Below are 20611 nucleotides of genomic sequence, written 5' to 3'. Positions count from 1 at the left end.
AGGTGTAGTTGGATTTGAGAAGTCAGGGAAGTGATTCCCTTCCAGCAGTGTATAAGATGCCAGGACAGGGAGGAAAACAACTGTAACAATAATTGTTAATAGCAATCACCCTGCTCTTTCTATGTAATATTGTGGATTTATTTATCTATCTGTCTATCTATTTATTTATTTATTTTGTGGTGTCGATGCAATTGTTGTCAGGTGGCTTGGAAACCTCACAGTTAGTTGGAGCAGAGAGCATCTCATTCACCATCCCCAAGCTGAAGGAGAGCACCACCTACACCATCGGCGTGTCTGCAGTGACTGGAGGACAGGAGGGAAACCCCACACGTCTGACAGCCAAAACTTGTGAGTATGGAGACCACCAGCTGGGGGAATAAATGTCACCAGAGCAGTGCTAGGGATTGTGGTGGGAGATGGGGCAACATATATGGAAAATATTTTTACCATTTTCAGCAGAAAAAGATAAACATCATTCATATGTTTACGGCATCATGTAACGTGACTGATGCTGCAAAGCAGGGTGATTTGGAGTTCCAGGAGTGAAGAAGATCGGGTGTGTGGAGCAGTCATGGAGGCTTCAAGGTGTAATAGCATCTGGCACAACTGAACAGGCATAAACTTAATTTCCCAGCCCAACAACTCAAATTTAATGATTGGTTGGGAGAAACACCCAGCATCCAGGCTGAAGATTTCACAGTTATCTGCTAAAATTATATCAGTTCCCATTAGCTAAGAATCTAACCTGTTCAGCTTTCTGGAAAACCCTTAAACACCTTCATCTCACCGTACATGTGATAACGTGTTACCATGATTTAGGGACATGATTTAGTGGGCAATATTGATGGTAGGTGGACAGTTGGACTAGGTGATCTTAGTGGTCTTTCCATCCTTAATGATTCTATGCTTCTATGATAAGCTTGCTTTCTTTTCCTTTTCCAACAGTGGATTTTCCCAAAGTGACTGAGTTCAGTATGCAGGAAGCTGCAGAGACCAGTGTTTTGCTGACTTGGGCAGCTGTTCCTGGAGTATCCACGTACCTACTAACATGGCGCTTGTCCTCAGGTAATATTTGTGTGGTTGGGAAAGGAAGGATAGCTTGTAATTTGGACCATCTGGTGTGAGCTGCCCTAAGAGGATTTGAGGATGGAGCATGGACAAGTGTGGTTTGGCTTGTGGTCTATTCAGTTCAGTACTTGGTCTTAGAGACAGATACAGCAGAACATGCAAGTGGCACATAATATAGGAGAAATTTCTTTCCACCAACAGCTTTAATTAACATCCGGAGAGCACAAGCCAGTGTGCCCAGGTGAACATCATGAGGTTCAAGAAAGCCAAGTGCAAGGCCTTGCACCTGGGTGGTGGCAACCCCCACTATCAGTAGAAACTGGGGGATGAAAGCTGTAGATGTCCCTGTTCATTGTTGGGGAATTGGACTAGATGAACTTTAAAGATCCTTCCAACTAAAAAAATTGTATGATTCTAAGTGTCTGCCAGTTCATTCCAGTGTCATGACTTTTGTCTCCAAGTGCTAACTGGTTTGACCAGGATTAAATGATGCTGTCACTGATGGCACCACTGCTGTACCTTCTCCTGAGCATATCTGGGTGGGAGAACAGAGGGCCGACCCTGCAGGATTCTGTACATCGCATGCCTTAATCTCAACTTCATTTGGGTGGAAAAGAGGGCAAAAAAAAATATGGCTGGCTCACTGAGGAGGTTCACAAGATAGCCCATGTGACCACTACAAAATCCTCAGAGAAAGAAAAAGAAGTGAAAATTACTTAGAAAAAAAAGCCTGTTGGTTAGCAATATCAGTCTCTTCTTCTAGAGTCTGCTTGTCCACAGAGTCATAGAATTGTTAAGGTGGTATCATCCAGTTCAACTGTCAGCCCATCCCCACCATTCCCACTATGTCCCTCAGTGCCACATCTCCATGTTTCTTGAACACTTCCAAGGACAGTAACTCCATCATTTTCCCGGGCAATCTGTTCACTGCCTCAACACTGTTTCTGAGAAGAAATTTTTCCTAATACCCAACCTGTACCTCCCCTGGTATGACTTGAGCCTGTTAGGAACAGTTGCAGTTAACCAAAAAGTGGTTGGTTTTGTTTTCCATACAGCCTTAATTCCTTTCTGTTTAGAAGCCTTCCTATACAGTAAAGAGCTTTCAAAACTTTCCTAATCATTGCTCATAATTTTTAGTGTATATTTGTTTGGGTTTTTTTCCCCAGTTGATTTGGCCTTACTGGGTTTGCCCTTCTAAAGAACCAGGTTTGATATTTTTTCAGGAGTAGGCTCAAACCTCTTTCAATATAGCAAGTTTCCTGTCATTGCTTCAGCCACTACCTTTTTTTGCTAGGAATCAGTTAATCTTCACAAGTCAATAAAGAAAACAGATCTGACAAAATTCCCCTGTGCTCCCTGCAGTGCTTTATGAGTTACCAGGTCATCAACTTTAATTTTTTTTTAATTCCAAGGACATTTTAGTATTGGCAGCCTAAGGCTTGCAGCATATGTCACTCAGGATGAAGTCTCCTGTGATAACATCATTTTTTTCCTCTACATATTATGGATAAGTGATTAGGGAACAGAACATTCAGCTCTCTAGGGTGATTTAAGTGATCTAATGTAACTGTTCCTCTCCTGTGCTATGCTGTTAAAATATCGATCTGTAAGTATTCAAAAATCATTGGTTTCAGAGTTGTCAGGGGCTCAGAAATGGATAATACCACGTCTGACAGTCCCACTGTGCCCTCACTCGATCGATCCTTCTGAAATAGGTTTATAATTATTGATTTAACATCACAATCCCATGAATCTTGCCACTGAGTTTCAATAGTACCAATGAGATTAAATTTATGCTCATGAGTAATTCGAATTTCTCTTGTTTAATTATCCAAGTATAGAAAGACAATTAAGAATTTTGCCTTTTTTTTCTCTTGGTGCCTTGATTAATTTTCTCCTCAGCAACTTGATTTTTTTTCTAAAAGAATGCTCATTCATTACCCATTTCCCTTTCCCCCCATTTGAGCTCATTTAATGCCCTCCTCCCTACCTCCCTACTCTAACCATCCTGCCCTGTAAGAGGTTGGATCCTCTTCCACTCAGCTGGAGGTTGTCACAGCTGTAAATCTCCATTTCTGATGCTACATAAAACAAACCCCATTCACCTTGATGGGGCTCCATCCATATCCAGTCTTCCTGCCCTATCTGACAGGAGAAACCTTGGAGAGATTCAGCTAGATGTTATAGAATCACAGACTCATTAATATTGGAAAAGATCACCACCAATTCTTCACCGTGTTGCCTTCCTCTCTCTTCTTTCTTCCATCTCTTGAGTGTTCTTGTAACACCAAAGCCATGAAGTTTGCTTCTATTTGATCAATATCTGGAAGATTATTTAATCTCACATTCATTCTTTGAAAACTGTCCCCAGCAAAAACCATCATCCTTCTCTAGTGCTTGTAGACCTCTTCCTCCATAAGCTTGCCAGCCTTGCGTTGTGCATCCCACCCTGGGTATGATCAAGGTATTTCCCACCTCTGTCTACTACCAACATCTGCTTTTGCCAGGGCGCGGTAAACTTACGCTTTCTCATTATGTGAAAAGCCCATTACATGAAACAAAGGGTTTTAGTGCTAGATAGTGGCACATCTACATTGTAAATGTAATTTAATGTAAATGAAACAGGTTATTTACAATGATTTAATTTATTTCCCCAGGAACTAACCATTTTTCTTTTAAGGGAAAATGTTATTTCAGAATGAAAAGGTACAAATTTCATTTTGAACACTGTCAAAACTCATCATTCAGCATCTCCAAAATAAGGCACTTCTAAAATGTCAAAACATTGTTATGACATTTTCACAGATTTTTCCCATCACTTTAAACTAAAACTATCTATTATATGCAACCACATTTCTCAAGTTAAGCTTATTTCTATTTCTCAGCAAGCTTTCTATTCATTAACAAAAAGAATTGTGTTTCTATACACAGCAGCCTTTGCAAACTATAATGAACATTTCTTCCTTTTTTTTTCAGCTTCTGATCTTTCCCTGGAAGTGCTGTCAGCAGCTTTGAGATCATACCGAGTGACAGGACTGAGCTCTGACGAGTCATATTTGTTTTCCATAAAACCGGTCTTTGGAGATAGAGAGGGACCAGAGACAACACTCACTGGGCAAACAGGTATGAAGGCAGGAAGGTTGTGTTCTAGTTTTTCCCAGATAACTGCTATTTAGGTTAATTTCTTGGGTTTTTTTTCTACATTTCTGTTGCTTTGCAAGGTAAAAATATCATATCTAAGATGTTGGCATTGGCAGTGATGGGTCGATCAATGGACTAGATAGATGATCTTAGTGGTCTTCCCAACCTTAATGATTCTGTGATTCTATGTTGGCTGACAGCTGGACCTCACGGGGATTCACCTCCACCAGTCTCTCCCGTGACTTCTGCAAAATTGGCTGCCATGAGATCCCCATCCCCATCACCGAGCAATGTGAGGACCACTCCTCTTCCTCTAGCCACCACTACATTACCACCAGCCGCAGACAGCCTACTGTCAACTACCACAGCTTCTGCACCACTGACAGCTCTCCCTGGGCCAAGTGAGTGTGTATCTATGTGTGATTTCAGGATGATGTAGAAGTGGGTCAAACCACCAGGAATGATGGTTTTCTCTGATCTCAAAACCCTAGTCTTCAATCAGTATGTAGTGAGAGTGGCCAGTGTCAGGGAAGTGGAAGACACAAACAATGTATGATGCAATTAAGCTCTCAGCACCATCCTGTGGGGTGAAGGTGCTTGCTCACCAACATTTGACATCACAGAATATACTTGAGCTGGCATTTGTCTCATTGTTCTGAACGCTCTAGGATCCCACAACTTACAGAGATTTTCTCTTCTCTCTGCAGTCTGTGGCAAGTTCAAGGCAGACATTGGGTTCCTGGTGGATGAGTCCTCGAGTATTGGCTGGAGTAATTTCAACAAAGTGAAGGATTTCCTCTTCCGGATCATTTCCTATTTCCCTAAGATTGGGCCTGAAGGGACACAGGCAAGTGTTTGTTATTCTGTTTCCTGAGGGTGATTTCCATCCAAGTGTTTACCCATTGCTCACTTCTGCAATGACAGCAGTCTACTCACTCATGTTGAGGTTTGTAGAGGTTAAACATTTTGACTAAAAACTCATCTAACAAAGACCAGAATAGAAGTCTTCTAAATCTCAGCCTGAATCCCTACTCGTTTGGAGATATTCCCATTGCTTGGTTATTTTTCCAAGGCCAAGTCATTAGGAAAAAAACAAATCCCAGACCTATTGAAACACTGGAGCCCAGTGATGTATCAGCCTTTGGGTGCCTTTCTAGGACCCTATTTCTTCCCACATCCAGACCACTAATGAGAGGAAGCCCAGATTCTCAATCCATGATATGAAACTTCTCAAGGGCAAAATGCAGCCCACGGTATTAAAACATGACCCAGCAAAGCTAGTGGTAGGACTCCATAGATATTTTATTTGAGGTCATTTCTGATTAATTAATGTTATATGTGAACTAGTCCTTTGAAATGAGGATCTGTGTAGCTTTCAGATGAGAAGGAAATGGGAAGCTTCTTGCAGTCTTTTCTTGTAGTTAGCCTTGTAGGGTTAGGCATTTGATGAATTTATCCTAGGTTAACAAATAATTGTGGAGAGGTGAAGACATCTCAACTTAGGCTGATATCGTAAGAACTGAGTAGCTGAGCTCTCTTTGCTGTCGGTAGAGGTGAAGATTTGATTCAGGAGGGTTGCACACTGTTATGGGAGATGCTGCTCCCACCCAGCCATGAGCTGCCAGAATTGTATTTCCCATCAGCTCTGTGCTATATCTATCAGCCTAAATTTCTGGTGCCCTAGAGTACAAAATAGTACCTTACCCATGCTTAAGCATCTGAATTGTACCCTGTGTGTTCTCTGCAAACCAGATGTCTTTGTGCCTTTTTTTTTTTAATCTGTAAGAAATACAGACTAAGAAATACCACTTCTTTTGCAATGCAACTGGTTGTATTATCTAGCTCAAGGAGATTCGTTGAGTGATCAGTGCATCATAGAATCATTTGAGTTGGAAGGGTCCTTCATTAAAGGCCATCTAGTCCAACTCCTCCACACTGAACAGGGACATCTACAGCTAAATCAGGCTGCTCAGGGCCTGGTTCAGCCTGACCTTGGATGTCTCCAAGTGATGGCACCTTTGCTGTGCTCCTAAGCCCTCCACCTCTCTTGACCTTTTGTATTTTTATCAGGTTGCTGTTGCACAGTACAGCGAGGAGCCCAGAGCAGCCTTCCACTTCAACAAGCACCAGGACCGCAACAGTGCTCTGAAAGCTGTCAAGGAGCTGCACTATGCTGGAGGCAACACAAAAACGGGTGTGTATATGTCAGTCTATACATGTTGGGTGGCTCTTCTGGGTCAAGACAGAGGATAGAGGCCTGGGAAGGTGTTTGAATATTTTGAACCAGTTTACCTGGTTAGAAAGCTATGGTCTAAAGTTCTGTTACATTTAAGAGCAGAGAACTATATATTGTTTTATTCCCAGGGATGGTCTATCCAACTAGTCTGGTGTCCTTTATTCGTGTCCTAGTTTTACTGCTGGGTTTCTCTTCATTGTTTTATGACCCTGAGGGAGATTTTTATACCTGGCTTGGAGACCTAGCCCATAAACATTAGATAAGGATAGTTAATGCTGAAGCATCCTTATTACCCTCTCCATGCACATTTTAATCAGCAAATTCCAGTGGTAATTGTTTTGTTACTCTAACAACGAAACAATGTACCTAGTCTTATTTTCATGGCATGTCATCACATAAATGTCCTGTGTTTCCTCCTGTTGTGCAAACAACACAGCTCTTCATCAGCTCAGTCTCTCAGAAATTCAGAAACTTGTCTTATATTGTCAAAACCTCAGACAACACTTTCTACCTACACATTCCCAGCAGGTCAGTGGGGTATACCTACTTCCCCAAAAATACAAAAGCAATAATACTAAATTGAAGGTAATTAGTTTTAACTTTTTAAAAATGACCCACCTAAATATCTTCTCAACAGTCAACATAAAGGGAAACCTTGAGGAACCCACATATGTTAAATGAAGGCTTGTAAACCTCATCCTGGCTCAGTGGTATTGGTCAGGAACACGGAGAGCTGGTCAGAATACAACAATTTGGATGGGACTGGCTAGGGAAAGTGAGTGTGAAACTGGGCAGATTGCAGGTTCTTAAGTTACCTTGCCTCTAGTCCTTCTTTTTTTTTGTGGGATTTGTGTCAATGGAGGCGTTTTACCTCTCTTAGGAGTCTTTCCATGTTATTTTGGGGCTTCTTTCCCATTTCAGCTTGAGGGAGAGTTCTTTAGGAAACTTTCCTGATCTTTCTAAGGAAATTTGGAAATGAGAATTTTGTGATTTTTTTTTCCCTAAAATGCATGTAAAATGCTTCATATCTCCCAAATGCATCTTTCCTTTTCCAGAACTATCCACGGAATTCAACCTGAACCATTTCAGCCAGTCTGATTTACTGCTGTCTTCTCTCAAAAGGCATTGCCCTTTGTTAATGCCCTCTACCTGTTTATGAGGCGACACTGAATGCCTTCTTCCCTCTATGTCTGGAAAGGGAACCCACCTGTAGACCTAACACTTCTGTAGATTTAATTTGTGTCTCTCCATGTTTGCCCAGGTCGTGGTATAACCTTTATGCTAAAGGAGTTATTTCAGCCCTCCAGAGGGATGAGACCAGAGTTCCCTCATGTGCTCATGCTTGTGACTGATGGGCGATCCCAGGATGATGTGTTGCCACCTGCCAGAGCAGCCCATGCTTTGGGTAAGAACTACCCTGTTGTGTTTCCCTAAGGCCTTGCTTCTCCTCCATGTACAGCTAGAGGCTGATTTTCCAGAAGGTTATGTGAATTGTCCACTTCAAGTGTATCATTGGCTTTCTTCACTTCTTCATCTTTTCTTATTCCTGTTCCTGGCTTGAGTGCCTTTGTGTTGCTGTAACTCACGCACACTGCTGTCAGTGAATTCTCCAGCAGCTAGTGGAGTACTAATCCCATCAGAGATTGTTAACAGCAAGGCATTGATGAGGGATTTGGAAATTCTGATCTTAGACATTTTTGCTTCCGTTGAGAGAGTGATGTGTTTCAGGAATCCGCGTCATTGCTGTGGGTGTCTCAGGAGCTGACCCTGCTGAACTCAACAACATTTTACTGCAGCAGAACCTCCAGAACGTTTTCTATGTGAGCACATTTGATGACTTCCCCCAGATCCTCCGAGAGCTAATAGAAGTCATTTGTTCTGACCTTCAGCCCTCAGGGACCCAGCTGCCATCTGAGGAGGTGAGTTGCTTCACAGACCTTTGAATAAAAGACAAATTATCTGGCATAGGTCACACATAAGGACAAGCTACTTTCCTAAGCAAAGTGTCAAAGAAAGGAAGTAACAGATTTAGAATACTGCGTCCAATCCTGACTTCACCCACTGTCCAGTCCTGGACATGGAATCATTAAGGTTGGAAAAGATCACTAAGATCATCTAGTCCAAACATCAACCTTCAGCCCATCAGCATGAAGAACAAAAACTTTGAGATCAAGACAGTAGAACTGAAGAAGCCAGAATGGAGCTTCAAATGTTTTGTCACATACAGCCACTGCAGGGGCAAAGTATTTGAACGTATTATAAATGTATTACCCTCTTCTAACTCTGATCGATGGATCTTTGGTAAGGATGTGTACAAAGAGTTATCTCCAACACTGATATAGCTATTTCAGTGAATAAGTTGGTGACATGAAAACACAGTAACCTCTTGAGACACGTTGAGGGTTGATTTGTGATGTCTGGCCCCAAAACCTGGAGGATCACCAGTCTAACCCAAACTCCGTGCTGTAGGTTGCCAGACATGAAGCTGACAAGCAGTTGGCATTTAATGACACAGACAACAAGGTACACCTCCCCAGTCCAACTCCAGCTGAACCAGACATCCAGAAAGGAGTGGAGGCTTGTGGTCCCTGGTGTCAAAAGGTGAGAATTCATTCACCAATTCACAGGAAAATAAATAATACATAGAATCATAAAGTCACCTAGGTTGGAGAAGACCTTCAAGATCACTATGTCCAACCACCAACCTGACCTACTGAGTCCCATCACTAAACTATATCCCTTAGTGAGGATATGAACCAATCCATAGTGGTAGAACTTATTCCTTGCTTCTGATTCATAAGACAAGGGGTGTTCTGGCCTGTGTTTCATGGTCACTCTGGTTTGGGTTTATTTGCCATCCTTTGCTGAATGATGATCTATGGATCATTTCTTCCATTTTCCTTTCAAGAACTTCAGGGGCTCACCAGCTCGTGGAGGCTATGACCCATATGGGTTTACTATGAAGGGAGAGAAAGGAGAGAGGGTGAGTCCATTTTCATCCGCTTGGTTAATTAATATGAAGTTAAATGATTAGTAACAACAAGGAGATCTTCAGATCTTTTTATGCTGGTGTTTTGATACATGCTGCTCTATGCTGGCTTTGAAAATCAGGCAAAAAGGAACTTTTACGTGTTTGCATTTGCTGGCAGCTGAGGATTCCCTCAAGCAGTGCAGAAAGCCAGTGATGCATGAAGACGCTTGGGTTGGCAGGTCTGCAGCCACAACCTGCAGGCTATTATTTTTCATACATTTAGGGTCTACCTGGGAAGGATGGCATTCCTGGACTGCCAGGCAGACCGGGGCGAACAGGTCCTCCTGGTCCTCCTGGACTCATGGTATGTGTTTACTTCAGCAGACCCCGTAAGAGTGGCAGTTAACAGAGAAGTGAGCGTGGCTCTCAGTTCTCTCTCTCCTGTTTTGCAGGGCCTCCCTGGCATCCAAGGTGATACTGTAAGTATTTTGAATGCAGTGAATGTTATAAATACAGTGGGAGCCTAAAGCTTGAACACACTGAAGATCTTACGGGTGCTTTGTGGTTTAATGCTGCATGGTTTATTTTTAATTCCAGGGATCTCCTGGCTATCCAGGACCAGTGGGGCCAAAAGGAGACAGGGTGAGTTTCATTCTTGGGTTTCTTTGCAAAAAAAAGCTCTTATATTGCTGTGATCTCTTGTTTCTGAGCAGTTGCATAGGGACCTTCAGTGTATATGAACTTCTGAGTTACATATAACAGTGCTAGTTGTTGTCTGTGGGAGTTGTCCTTCTGCTTGGCTAGGTCTACTGTCTTCATGGAGAAAACTGCTCATTTCTTATCACAGGTCCTCAGCATGTTTCAGTTGGTTATTTGCAGAAGCAGATAGCTGTTGGTTGAGTCATTCTGCATTTTTGAGAGTTTTCATCGTGAATAAGCCTGTTTGTACACACTTAGGACACAGTAAGTTAAGGTTTCAAGACCAGTTGTAGGTAGTTCCTAGAAGCAGCTGTCCTGTCCTTCCCTCATCCTCAAATACATGTTTCTACTCCTTCCTTGCACCCACCTGAGCTGTCTGTATGGCTACACCATGCCCTGTTTTTGCCTGGATCTCCCAACACAGCTGAATATGCATCTCTCTTTCCTTGCACACAGGGAGAACCTGGCTATGTCCTGGGAGGAGTGGAGGTGATTCCTGGCCGAAATGGGCATCCCGGCCCCCCTGTGAGTATTGTACCCAGGTGTGGTGGACCCTTCAGTCTGTGGCACTGACAGAGCAGCAAAGGGACTTGGGAGAGAGCCCACTTTTCTATTTCCCCTGGTTTTCGTTGTTGCAGGGACAGAAAGGACAGCCAGGAGTTCCTGGAGTAGCAGGACCACAGGGTTTACCAGGCTTACCAGGGCCACAGGGGCCACCAGGAATCTCCATCAAGGTGAGCAAGGCTATCTGCACCATGACTATGTGATATTTATCCCAGAAAGGGGGAACCTGCCATAATCCAGGACCTCTACATATTCAAGGGCTCTAAGAACACACGTTCCTCCTCTCCATCATGGGATTATCTCATTGAGATGTGGAAGGTGGAACTCTGCATGCCTTTCCTTGCCACCAGGACCCTGCTGTTCAACACAGTGGAAGTCAGTTATGGAGCTTGTAAAGTCGTAGTCAGCTTTGTCTGACATGGAACCAGATTCAGCAGTCGCTAAGACATAGAATGGTAGAATCATTAAGGTTGGAAAAGTCCAACCATCCACCTACTACCAATGTTGCCCACTAAACCATGTCCCTGAGTGCCACATCTCCATGTTTCTTGGACATCTCCAGGGACAGTGACTCCATCACAACCCTGAGCAGCCAGTTCCAGTGCCTGACCACTCTTTCAGAGAAGATATTTTTCCCAATATCCAACATATACAGCTCCAGGTTCCCATGAAGTTTGTTCAGTAGCTGGAGTGAAATACCTGGGGTTACTTGTGCTGTGCACAGCCAAAACTACATAGATAAAACGTGTCAAAAAGTCTCAGCAGAGTTCAAGAGACCCAAACTCCCCCTCTATCTATCCTAAGTGTAGGGGTTGATATCAAATTTTTCAAGTTGAGTCTGGCCCATGCAAGATCACAGAAACCTCTACTGAAGCTCTGCTTTCCTTTGAGAGTGGAAAGTTTTGGTCTGTGGAGCTGTCATCCTACAGGAACTTTTGGCCAGGATCTGAATGTAGAGAGGGACCCCTCTCTAAATTACTACCCTGCAGTGATACTCCTTCTCTTTTGTGTTTCAGGGTGAACCAGGGGATTCAGGTCTCAGAGTAAGTACCTGAGATTGACTGTCACATTACCATATGATGGCAAGCTTCTTGTCTTATAATTTCTAAGTCACCTGATAGGTTCTGATTTCAGTACTTGCCAGATGTCCATCCAGACCCGAAAGGGTCACTGGGACAAAAAGTATGATTGTCCTGTGCTTCATGCAGGGCCCTCGTGGAAGGAATGGCATCAAAGGGGACAGAGGAGGCATGGGAGAGCCGGTGAGTTGTCCACCAATGGCCAATCACTGTGGAAGAGCCATTGGCCACAGTGGGAGGGGGCATCCATTACTATGCCCACAATGACCACAAACCCTTTGGCAAGGTCAATCATGCTGGTGGATGATAGCAAATGTTGCATGATGAAGGCTCCTCCAAAGTAGCAGTGATTCCACCTTGAGCCCCCGTATCACCCATGGAGCAGCTGAGTGCAGCCCTGCTCCTTCCCACATCCCACATCCCACTCCTGTCCCCCTCTCAGGAAGACAGAGTAGAGCTGGGGCAAGTCCAGAGGGGGCAAGAAGGTGGATCTGAAGTGTAGAATGGTAAATAGACAGAGCAGGTGGCAGATTTGAGACAAACAAAAGGAGGCGGTTCTTCACACAAGAAGCCCCACGTGGATATTTTCAGTGTCAGAAGAGAGACACAAGAGGAGAAACAGTCCATGGGGGGCTACTAAGTATAAGGAAACCATGTCTGGTTTGGAAAGTCCATGGATTACAAATAATTCAAACATGAGGGATGAGTACCCAGTCTCTATCTTCCCTTATAGCAAGGAAGCACTTCTATTTTTCTCTTCCTGAGCAACCAATTATCCATAGCCTATTCTGGGGGGACAGAGATAGGAGACATCTTGGGTATACACAATCATCTCTGTAAATCCTCAATTGCAAAGCAACTGGTAAGATAGGCTCATCAGGAAATACATTTCTCTGCTTGTGTTTCTGCAGACTTCTCTTTAGTATGATTGGTAATGAACAGTTTGGAAGAAAAAAAGATTTGATAATGTATTTTCCTTTCCAGGGGAAACCTGGCTTGCCAGGCCCTGTAGGGCTGGATGGTGTTCCTGGACTGCCTGGACCAAAGGGAGAAAAGGGAGAAAAGGTCATTACTCTTACCAGATGCTTGTGAGATCCACCATCCCTAGAGGGAGCTAAGAATAGCTGAGACAAAGTAATAGTGTAGATTGAGTGAAAATAAAGTGGAGATACATAGGGATTTGCCCCCCTTCCCCTCCACTTCTTGCTCGTATGTGCTCAAGTTTGTGCATGGTGGATGCTCCATCTCCATCCAAGCTCTTGTTTTCCTCTCAGTCCTCTTTTTTCCACCTGGTGGAAGATCGCTGCAGTTCCTGCTGCCTCCCAAGCCCTGCATGCCTTCTGTCCCCTGGATGGGACTGCTTCAAGTCATCCCTGAAAATATCCTTGTTTTTAATTCTCTTCTCCAAATCATTGCTTGTGCCTTGTCTGAGGTTACTGGCTAGACATATATCTTAGCTAAATGGTTACAGAGCCAATTTCTCACCTTCTCCTCAGCAGGGTGGTTAAGAACAGAGTTCTGAAGCAGATTGCAGGGTAGGATGTATCATGCTTTGCAGTTTGCCATGTGGCACTCTTGTGCACAATGCTGTGCTTACCTTGCAGGGGATGGCAGGAATTGGCATTCCTGGCACTGCTGGCCCTAAGGGGGAAGAAGGACAGCAGGTGGGTTTGCCATTTTGCAGTGAGATTTCTGCTAAAATCCCCTCAGTGTTCAGTGTCTCCAGAGTCTTCTCCAGTACCTCTTCCGTAGGTTGTCCTTGGTGGGTACATCCTGTGGTTGCAAATAGAAAGGAACAAAGAAGGGAGGAAAGTGAGTTTTAAAGTCTGAGCTTTCGTTTTTTTCATCTTTTTTAAGGGGGTGATGGGCCCTCCAGGAGTACCAGGACCAAAGGTAGGTATGGAAACTTTGAACCTGAGTCACTGTCCCTGGCACTAAAAGTGCCAAGGAAAGAAACCAGCTCTAATGATCATCATAGGCTAGAGGAACATGGACCTCTTACTCAAAAGCAATGGAAATAATTCTATGCATCAGCAGTCATTGACCCATGGAAGTCACTGACCCATAGAAATCATTGCTGTAGGATGTTGCAGACATTGGAATGGCAGTGAGATGCACTGCCTTGGTAAGAAGTGCCCATCTTTTTCAGTTGTTGAGGAAAAAGGAAACCTTAGCTTGGCCAATTCTCTCAGCTTGCTTGAAGGCTTGAGGACTGTGGGAAGGAAGGCTTTTAGGGTCCTTGGTGCTGTCAGAGGCAAAGGTCTGGACTACTGTTGCTCCAGTCCACAACTGGTAATGCTGCTATGAACCATAGGGAGATGAAGCATAGCAAGGACTGGTCAGGAAGGGACTCAGGAGGGCAGAAAGATGTTCTGGGATTGCTGTTTGATACCAGAACAAGACTGCAGCCCAGCACACCAAACTTCCACGTGCCTTGTCAGGAGATCTAAATTTCTCTAGCACAGGGAGCACCAGGCAAGTGTTCAGGTGGTACGTAAGCCACCTCAGTACTCTTCCAGGTCCTTATAGCTCTTGTAAGTGCAACCACTTACAGTCAGGTTTTATGGCTTTCTGCATGTCCCCTTCTACGAGTAGCTCAGGTTATGCTTTGAGCTGATGACCAAATAAATCTGTGCCAATTACTTATTTCAGATCAGATGAGATTGAGAACATCCACCTTGACCCCAAAATAAATTATTGCCATACTTCCAGGAGATGTGAAAAGAGAAGGAAAGAATAAGGAAAGAATAAGGTCCAAGGAAATGTTTCATTCAGCAAAATATTTTGCTTCTTTTTGCAGTGTTTTTTCTTTTTTTTTTTTAATCATAAAATGAAGGAGGGTCGTTCCATAAAATCAAAGGTCATTGCAAATGGTAACAGCCAGCTTGCTGTTCATGTCTGCTCTTCATGAGAGCAAAGATTTTTTTGAATTGCACGGCCCTGGTCCACACAAACAAGAATCTGTGGCCAGATGCTTCATGGACTCCTCTTGAGGAAAAACAAACTTTATTAGGGTGGTCACTGGTGATGTTGGCCATACCCAAGGTCTTATGCTATACCCCACATATGACATCTATGCAAAAATCTTCATGTATTTTTTCTTTTATCTAATTCCCCCTGACTTTCACCATGTCCAGTGGAAGGAACATGCTTAGTGCACTCTTCTGAGCCTTATAGCAAATCTTTTTTTCTAGGGTAACAAAGGGCAAGGTCATGTTAAAAGGGAAAAAGGGTCAGATTGACTGGCACTGGAGCACAGAGTAGCAGGGAAAACAGCTCTGGTTCCATTTTCAGGCTCAGGACAGAGCAGCAGAAGTATCAGGTTGGGGATCCAGAGGGAGGGAATTTAAGTCCTCAAAAAGGCTTCTTGGGATCTGGATGTACACAACCAGGCCACGTAGCTAACTCAATTATAACTTCAAAGATCAAAAGAGATGGAGGCATGTTTCCCTAAGAGTAGCTATGGTACTGAAAATTGGAAATAGACTGACAATCTTTCTTGAGCCAGTGTCCTGGATCAGATACATAGTTTGTATCTTGAACCTCCTGTTCAACTGGCCAGGCTCATGAGGGTGATGCAGCCCTCCGGAACGTGATTTGGATGCTCTGTATACCTCTGCATTGATGGTGGAAGAATGTCCAGGACTGGACCAGTCCGTGTTATCTTGAGTTTATATGCTTTATTAGGTCATCAGCAATTGAAAATACTGAATCTGCTTTCAGTCCGGTGGAAATTCTCTTTCAATGTCTTACAGGGACTTCCAGGACCTCCAGGGCAGAAGGGAGTCCAAGTAAGTCAAACAGTATGAGAATGGGTTTGACTAGCTCAGCTGAAGGTGTCTTGAATTTCTGCAGCTTGTAGGCACAGTCAGGTGTGTTTATGGTGGGGCTACGCAGAGAGAAGCCAACAGGGAGTCAAGTGAGCATCCCTGGAAGCTCAGAATCTCCTCTCTGCTTTGCTCTTCTGCTTCTGAACTGAGTTTTGAGTTGATTTCAGGAGTGGATGGAGGAGAACAATGAGCATTGCCCCAGACTGTTCACTTATGTCATCTTGCTTTGCAAGGGAACCCAGGATTTCCAGGTGCTCCAGATCTGGGGGTAACTATGAGTGGATTACAGCCCTTCTTGTGCTATAGCCATTCAGCACCACCAACAGCGGTGCCAGTAGACCAAAGATTGAGAGAGATGTGTCCCACTGAACTGCAGAGAGAACTAAGGGACCTTACCCCTGACCCTTCAACCATGTCTTCTGCTGAGACCTATCACCAGAACAGACTGGTGCATGCTAGATGGTGTTTTAATGATCAAGGGCATGCACCACTGGTTTCTTTCAGAGTAGCACTGGCAGAATTGATTTAGAGATAAAAGGTAGAAAGACAGCTTTATAATCCCTAAATCCAGCTCGGAGCTGCCCTGCAGGGTCATAGCACAGTCATGAAGATTCATTGCTGTCCAAAGGTCAGTCCTTGGTGTGTGTTAGCACAGACTAAAGCAGCTATTTGCCAACTACCCTTTTCATATGAACGATCTTTCAGTCCCATTCCTGGGCCCAAAACCTACTGAAGATGGTGGGATTCTGCCACAACCTTCACTGAGTTTGGGATTTAGCTTGCATCCCTGTTGGGCATTTTGTGATCCACTGTAGGTGATGCATTTTTGTCCCATAGCAAGGCTGGCATTCTCTTGTTTTGGAAGAGGCCATATATATAGTCCTCCCTTTGAAAGGGAGACTCTTTCCTAAATAACAGAGTACTTCTGTGATTTCTTTTTATCCTCAGGGTTTGGGACCACCAGGGAAGAAAGGTGTCAGAGTAAGTTTGTTAATTAGTACTGCTTGAAACTTAGATAAAACTTTGCCTGAAAAAGTGGGGGCTGGACTATCTTTCACTGACTGAATCATATATCCCTTGTGATGGACTGGAGAGGAGAGGTTGGAAAAATAGCAGAAATCTTGCCCTATTGATAATTCTTTTGCTTTTATTAACATTTTGTGCCTGACATTCTCTTTCTGTCTCTAGTCCATGGGGAAAGTCGGTATTTCCGTGTGCTAGTTTTAGGAGGTAGAGTTCACGGAAGCGCAGATACAGCCCAGTCACAGCAGTTACTTTCCAGCCAAGGGAGGCACTGACATTAAAGCAAGTAAAAATGAGGCAGGAGAGAACTTCTAGGGGTCTCTAGTCCTACCTCCTGCTCAAAACATGGCCAACTTCAAAACTGCATCAGGTTCCTTGGGACCTTTTAGTGAGCACCTCCAATGATGGAGAGTTCCCCATATCTCTGGGGCCCAGAGCCAGTGTTTGGTCTCCCCATGACTGGAGGAATCTGAATATCACAAATGAGGGAGATTCCTGAGACAGAGCTGTTCCCTGACTGTTAGCCATATTGTACATCTGCTTTATAGTGCAGCACATATAGTTCACTTTTTCCAAGTCTTTGTGGTTGTACAAGGCCTGGAGTATTTAAATATCTATTTTTTATTCTTTGTAATTTATTGTCAATCTGCAGAGAAATAAAAGATCTCTTTTATCTTTGCAACGAATATTTATTGCAGGAGAAACTCCTCTTGGCTTTTTGACTCCTGGCATTCATGAAATTCTCTTCATACTTCCCTTGCCCTTTAGAGATAATGATTTCTGCCCTTCTCTCTGAACTTGAATGTTGAAGTCACCTCCATTCATTGGTTTTATTCTCTGGACTACTTAATAGTGGTTATTAAAATGTTTCTCTTCTTTTAGGCTCAATGATGTTAGGTAATGACCTTGGGTCTGAATTTCATCATGCTTGATACCACTCTAAAGCCGTACAGCACTTTATAGTTGTGTAAAGTTACATACATCACCAGTTGCATGGCTGGAGAGGGTTTAACTGTTGTGATGGGTTTTGTATAGCAGAAGCCCAAGTACTAAAGAGAAAGCTTCAATATAAACCGAAAGAAGAATGGGTGGATGGATTGGATGGAAGGATGAATGGTATGGATGGATGGATTGGATTGATTTCCCAAGGGAATGGATTTTCAGAGTGGACTGAAAGTGCAGAATGCAGCTTTAGCAAGCCACTTGAAAAGGGCTTGGTTTTCCTGCATGACATTACTAGCTTTTGGGATGTTTTTATATGTAGGGTGATATTGGACCAACAGGGGCCCCAGGACCACAAGGAGACAAAGGAATACAAGGAGACAAAGGAGAGAAGGTAATGCATTTGCTCTTCCTCCCTAGACATTTTCAAGAAAGGAGGTAGATGTGACACTTAGGGACATGGTTTAGTGGGTATGGCGGTGGTGGATTGATGGTTGGGCTAGATGATCTTAGTGGTCATTTCCAATTCCATTCTATGATTTATGTCTTGAGCTGGAAGCCGCTCTTGCAAGACACTGCATCTCCCTTTGCATCTTGCTTAGAACCAAACACAACATTAGCAACTAACTCCCAGCAGTTACAGCAAGGAGGAGGAACGTGCTGGTCCTCAAGGGACTGCAAAGTGATAATGGGTAGGAGATAGCTAACAATTAATATGGCACAGGTCATGCTGCCAAGAATGAAGAGTGGAGTGGGCTCATGTCTCCACAACTAGTGAAAGGCAATGGAAGAACCATAGCCAAGATGTGCAAAATCCAGATGGGGAAATTGAGACACTGGGTTCCTCAAGTCATGCCTTAGTGAAAGTTGGTTCTCCGCAATAGCATCTTCTAGAGGTGGCAAGCAGTGTGTTTAAAAGGGGAGAAGGATGTGATAGCTATGTAAATAACTGGGAGATGAGGGTTTAGCACTATGTCATTGTCGCTGATTTTTTCAGGGAAGTCCAGGTTTTGGCATTCCTGGTCAACCAGGGCTGAAGGGAGACACAGGGGACAGGGTAAGTGGGGAAACACACAGGGTGTGAATAGGGGATGGCTAAGGAGACAAATCAGAAACAATTTCTCAGTCATCTCCATGCATATGAACTCACTGGCTGTCACTCACAAGGCCAGTCATCATCAAATTAATACCACACTGATAATGAGAAGCTGAGCTGTCACTCTGTCTTTGGTGCTTCCATGGTGATCATGTGTTACAGAGCAGTCTGCACCCAACTGTGGAAGGCAAGGCAGAACACTCTCGATTCTGGAGGAAAGCATGGAAAGTCAAAGCTCATCTGGGAACTCTGTAGGGAACAAAGCCATGGAAGCCTAATCTCCAATGGCTTTGTGTCCTGACATGGTTTGGTGAGCATGATGGTGATGAGCTGATGGTTGGACTAGAGGTTCCTAGTGGAACTGGTTCTTTTCCAACCTTAATGGTTCTATGAGTCTATGAAAGGAAATTTGATATTTATCTTCCTGACTCATGTGTTGAAGGTGCAAGCTTCTGGTAGTTCCCACTTGTGTTCACTAATATCTAGTAAGGGTTGAGTTTGTGTTTCCTCCTATGAGAATATTAATTGTCCATTTTGCTTTAATCCAGCAATGACTTGTAAAAACCAGAGTCTTTGATATCTCCACCCCTGTATCAAAGCCAGTGGTTTTAAAAGTGGTGAAGACAGATGCATCTAGACAATGTGTGCTTGCAGCAGCCCTTCTTATTTCAGGACACCATATGGTTTCTCCTTCTCTGCATCATACTAGGCTGTTTCATCTGCTAGCATCTGCAATCAAGGAGCAGCTTTGCAGCATTGAGTCTGATGCTGACTGACCCTTTAGATATGATAAGGGACCCTTATCTGAAATCTTCCTACCTCTGTCATTCTCGCCATGTGACTAATAGTGTCTATTTCTGCAGGGAAACGTAGGTTTGTCTGGCAAACCAGGTTACAAGGTGAGTATATGATGCAGTGATTGCAGCACCATTTCATGACTGATGTCTGTGTCACCCAACACAACTTGGGTCAGTGAGGTTTTATCTTTGCTGTGGGGATAGAGTCAAAATGTGAGGGGTATTCGAAAGCTGAAAAGTTTGAACAGATCCTGCTTTGCTGGAGTCTCAATGTGATGCGCAGAGCCTTGCACAGAAAAGCAATGAGAAGGTGACATGGAAAGGGGCAAAAATTCTACAGACACTGTTTTGTAGGATTTGTCAGTCATGGCTGCTTGTGGGGCCTGAATGGGCTACTTTTAAAATGGATGTTTTCCATCCAAGCCTGATAAGCAAATAAGCAGAACACAGTCTTTCCCAGAGCAGGGTAGATGCTCTGAGCCAAGACTTCAGCCAGCAGTGCGGAAGCAATTGCATGGCCACGGTGCCATGAGCCTGTCCCCTGATGTCTAAAATGAGAGCACTATGAAATACACCAGAGGAACATAACAATTGCCTTGCTTTCTTTAGGGGGAAGTAGGTCCAAAGGGAGAGAAAGGTGAACCAGGATTACCTGGGAAACCAGGAGAGACCGGCCTAAGAGGTAAAGATGTAAGTAGAAGCTACCAGTCCAGGTGGATGGTTGTGCTGATACACTGTGCCAAGCCAACAACCCTAGGTTATGCCCTTGCAGAAGTCATAACAAGAGACAACACAGGACCAGTCAGAAATACGCGTCTTATATAAGTCTTGTTGGGGAAGAGACAAGTCTCAGCCCAACAGTGGCCGACAACATGAGTCTAGATAGACTGCCTCCAATTAGGCATGATAGATTGCTCATCAAGGGGTACACCTTATTTGCTCTGTCTTTTCACAGTAAATGAGAAGATGGATCCTTTTTAGGATGTTTTTCAGGCTCTGTTTTGGGGTGAAGTCTCTTCACTCTTGGTCAAGGTGGAGTGAACACGTGGCACCGTAGTGGACTTGTTATTCAACGCTGTGCGCTTTTGTCATTGAATCAGTGTGACATACAAAGAACAGCCATGGTGAGCAATCACAGCAGCCCTGAAGAGTATACTTTTGTTTT

General features: G+C 43.8%; 1 protein-coding gene across 1 annotated transcript in view; it reads left to right on the top strand.

Annotated features, from left to right (window-relative positions):
• LOC110392296 (collagen alpha-1(VII) chain-like) overlaps window positions 1-20611 on the top strand; it is a 35684-nt gene that overhangs the window by 7928 nt on the left and 7145 nt on the right. The window contains exons 11-36 of the mRNA XM_021384436.1: window positions 202-348; window positions 946-1065; window positions 4045-4191; window positions 4410-4610; window positions 4917-5056; window positions 6280-6403; window positions 7707-7850; window positions 8174-8364; window positions 8915-9046; window positions 9354-9428; window positions 9700-9780; window positions 9869-9895; window positions 10014-10058; window positions 10572-10640; window positions 10754-10849; window positions 11696-11722; window positions 11888-11941; window positions 12743-12823; window positions 13363-13422; window positions 13616-13651; window positions 15514-15549; window positions 16537-16569; window positions 17876-17947; window positions 18551-18610; window positions 19513-19548; window positions 20056-20136. Coding sequence (XP_021240111.1) covers window positions 202-348; window positions 946-1065; window positions 4045-4191; window positions 4410-4610; window positions 4917-5056; window positions 6280-6403; window positions 7707-7850; window positions 8174-8364; window positions 8915-9046; window positions 9354-9428; window positions 9700-9780; window positions 9869-9895; window positions 10014-10058; window positions 10572-10640; window positions 10754-10849; window positions 11696-11722; window positions 11888-11941; window positions 12743-12823; window positions 13363-13422; window positions 13616-13651; window positions 15514-15549; window positions 16537-16569; window positions 17876-17947; window positions 18551-18610; window positions 19513-19548; window positions 20056-20136 — 2315 coding nt within the window. The remainder of the gene's footprint in view (window positions 1-201; window positions 349-945; window positions 1066-4044; window positions 4192-4409; window positions 4611-4916; window positions 5057-6279; window positions 6404-7706; window positions 7851-8173; window positions 8365-8914; window positions 9047-9353; window positions 9429-9699; window positions 9781-9868; window positions 9896-10013; window positions 10059-10571; window positions 10641-10753; window positions 10850-11695; window positions 11723-11887; window positions 11942-12742; window positions 12824-13362; window positions 13423-13615; window positions 13652-15513; window positions 15550-16536; window positions 16570-17875; window positions 17948-18550; window positions 18611-19512; window positions 19549-20055; window positions 20137-20611) is intronic.

Source organism: Numida meleagris, chromosome 1 (genome assembly GCF_002078875.1).
Source record: "Numida meleagris isolate 19003 breed g44 Domestic line chromosome 1, NumMel1.0, whole genome shotgun sequence".
NCBI classification, from domain to species: domain Eukaryota; kingdom Metazoa; phylum Chordata; class Aves; order Galliformes; family Numididae; genus Numida; species Numida meleagris.
Note: the sequence above shows the minus strand (reverse complement) of the source record. Positions and strands in the feature narration are given on the sequence as shown.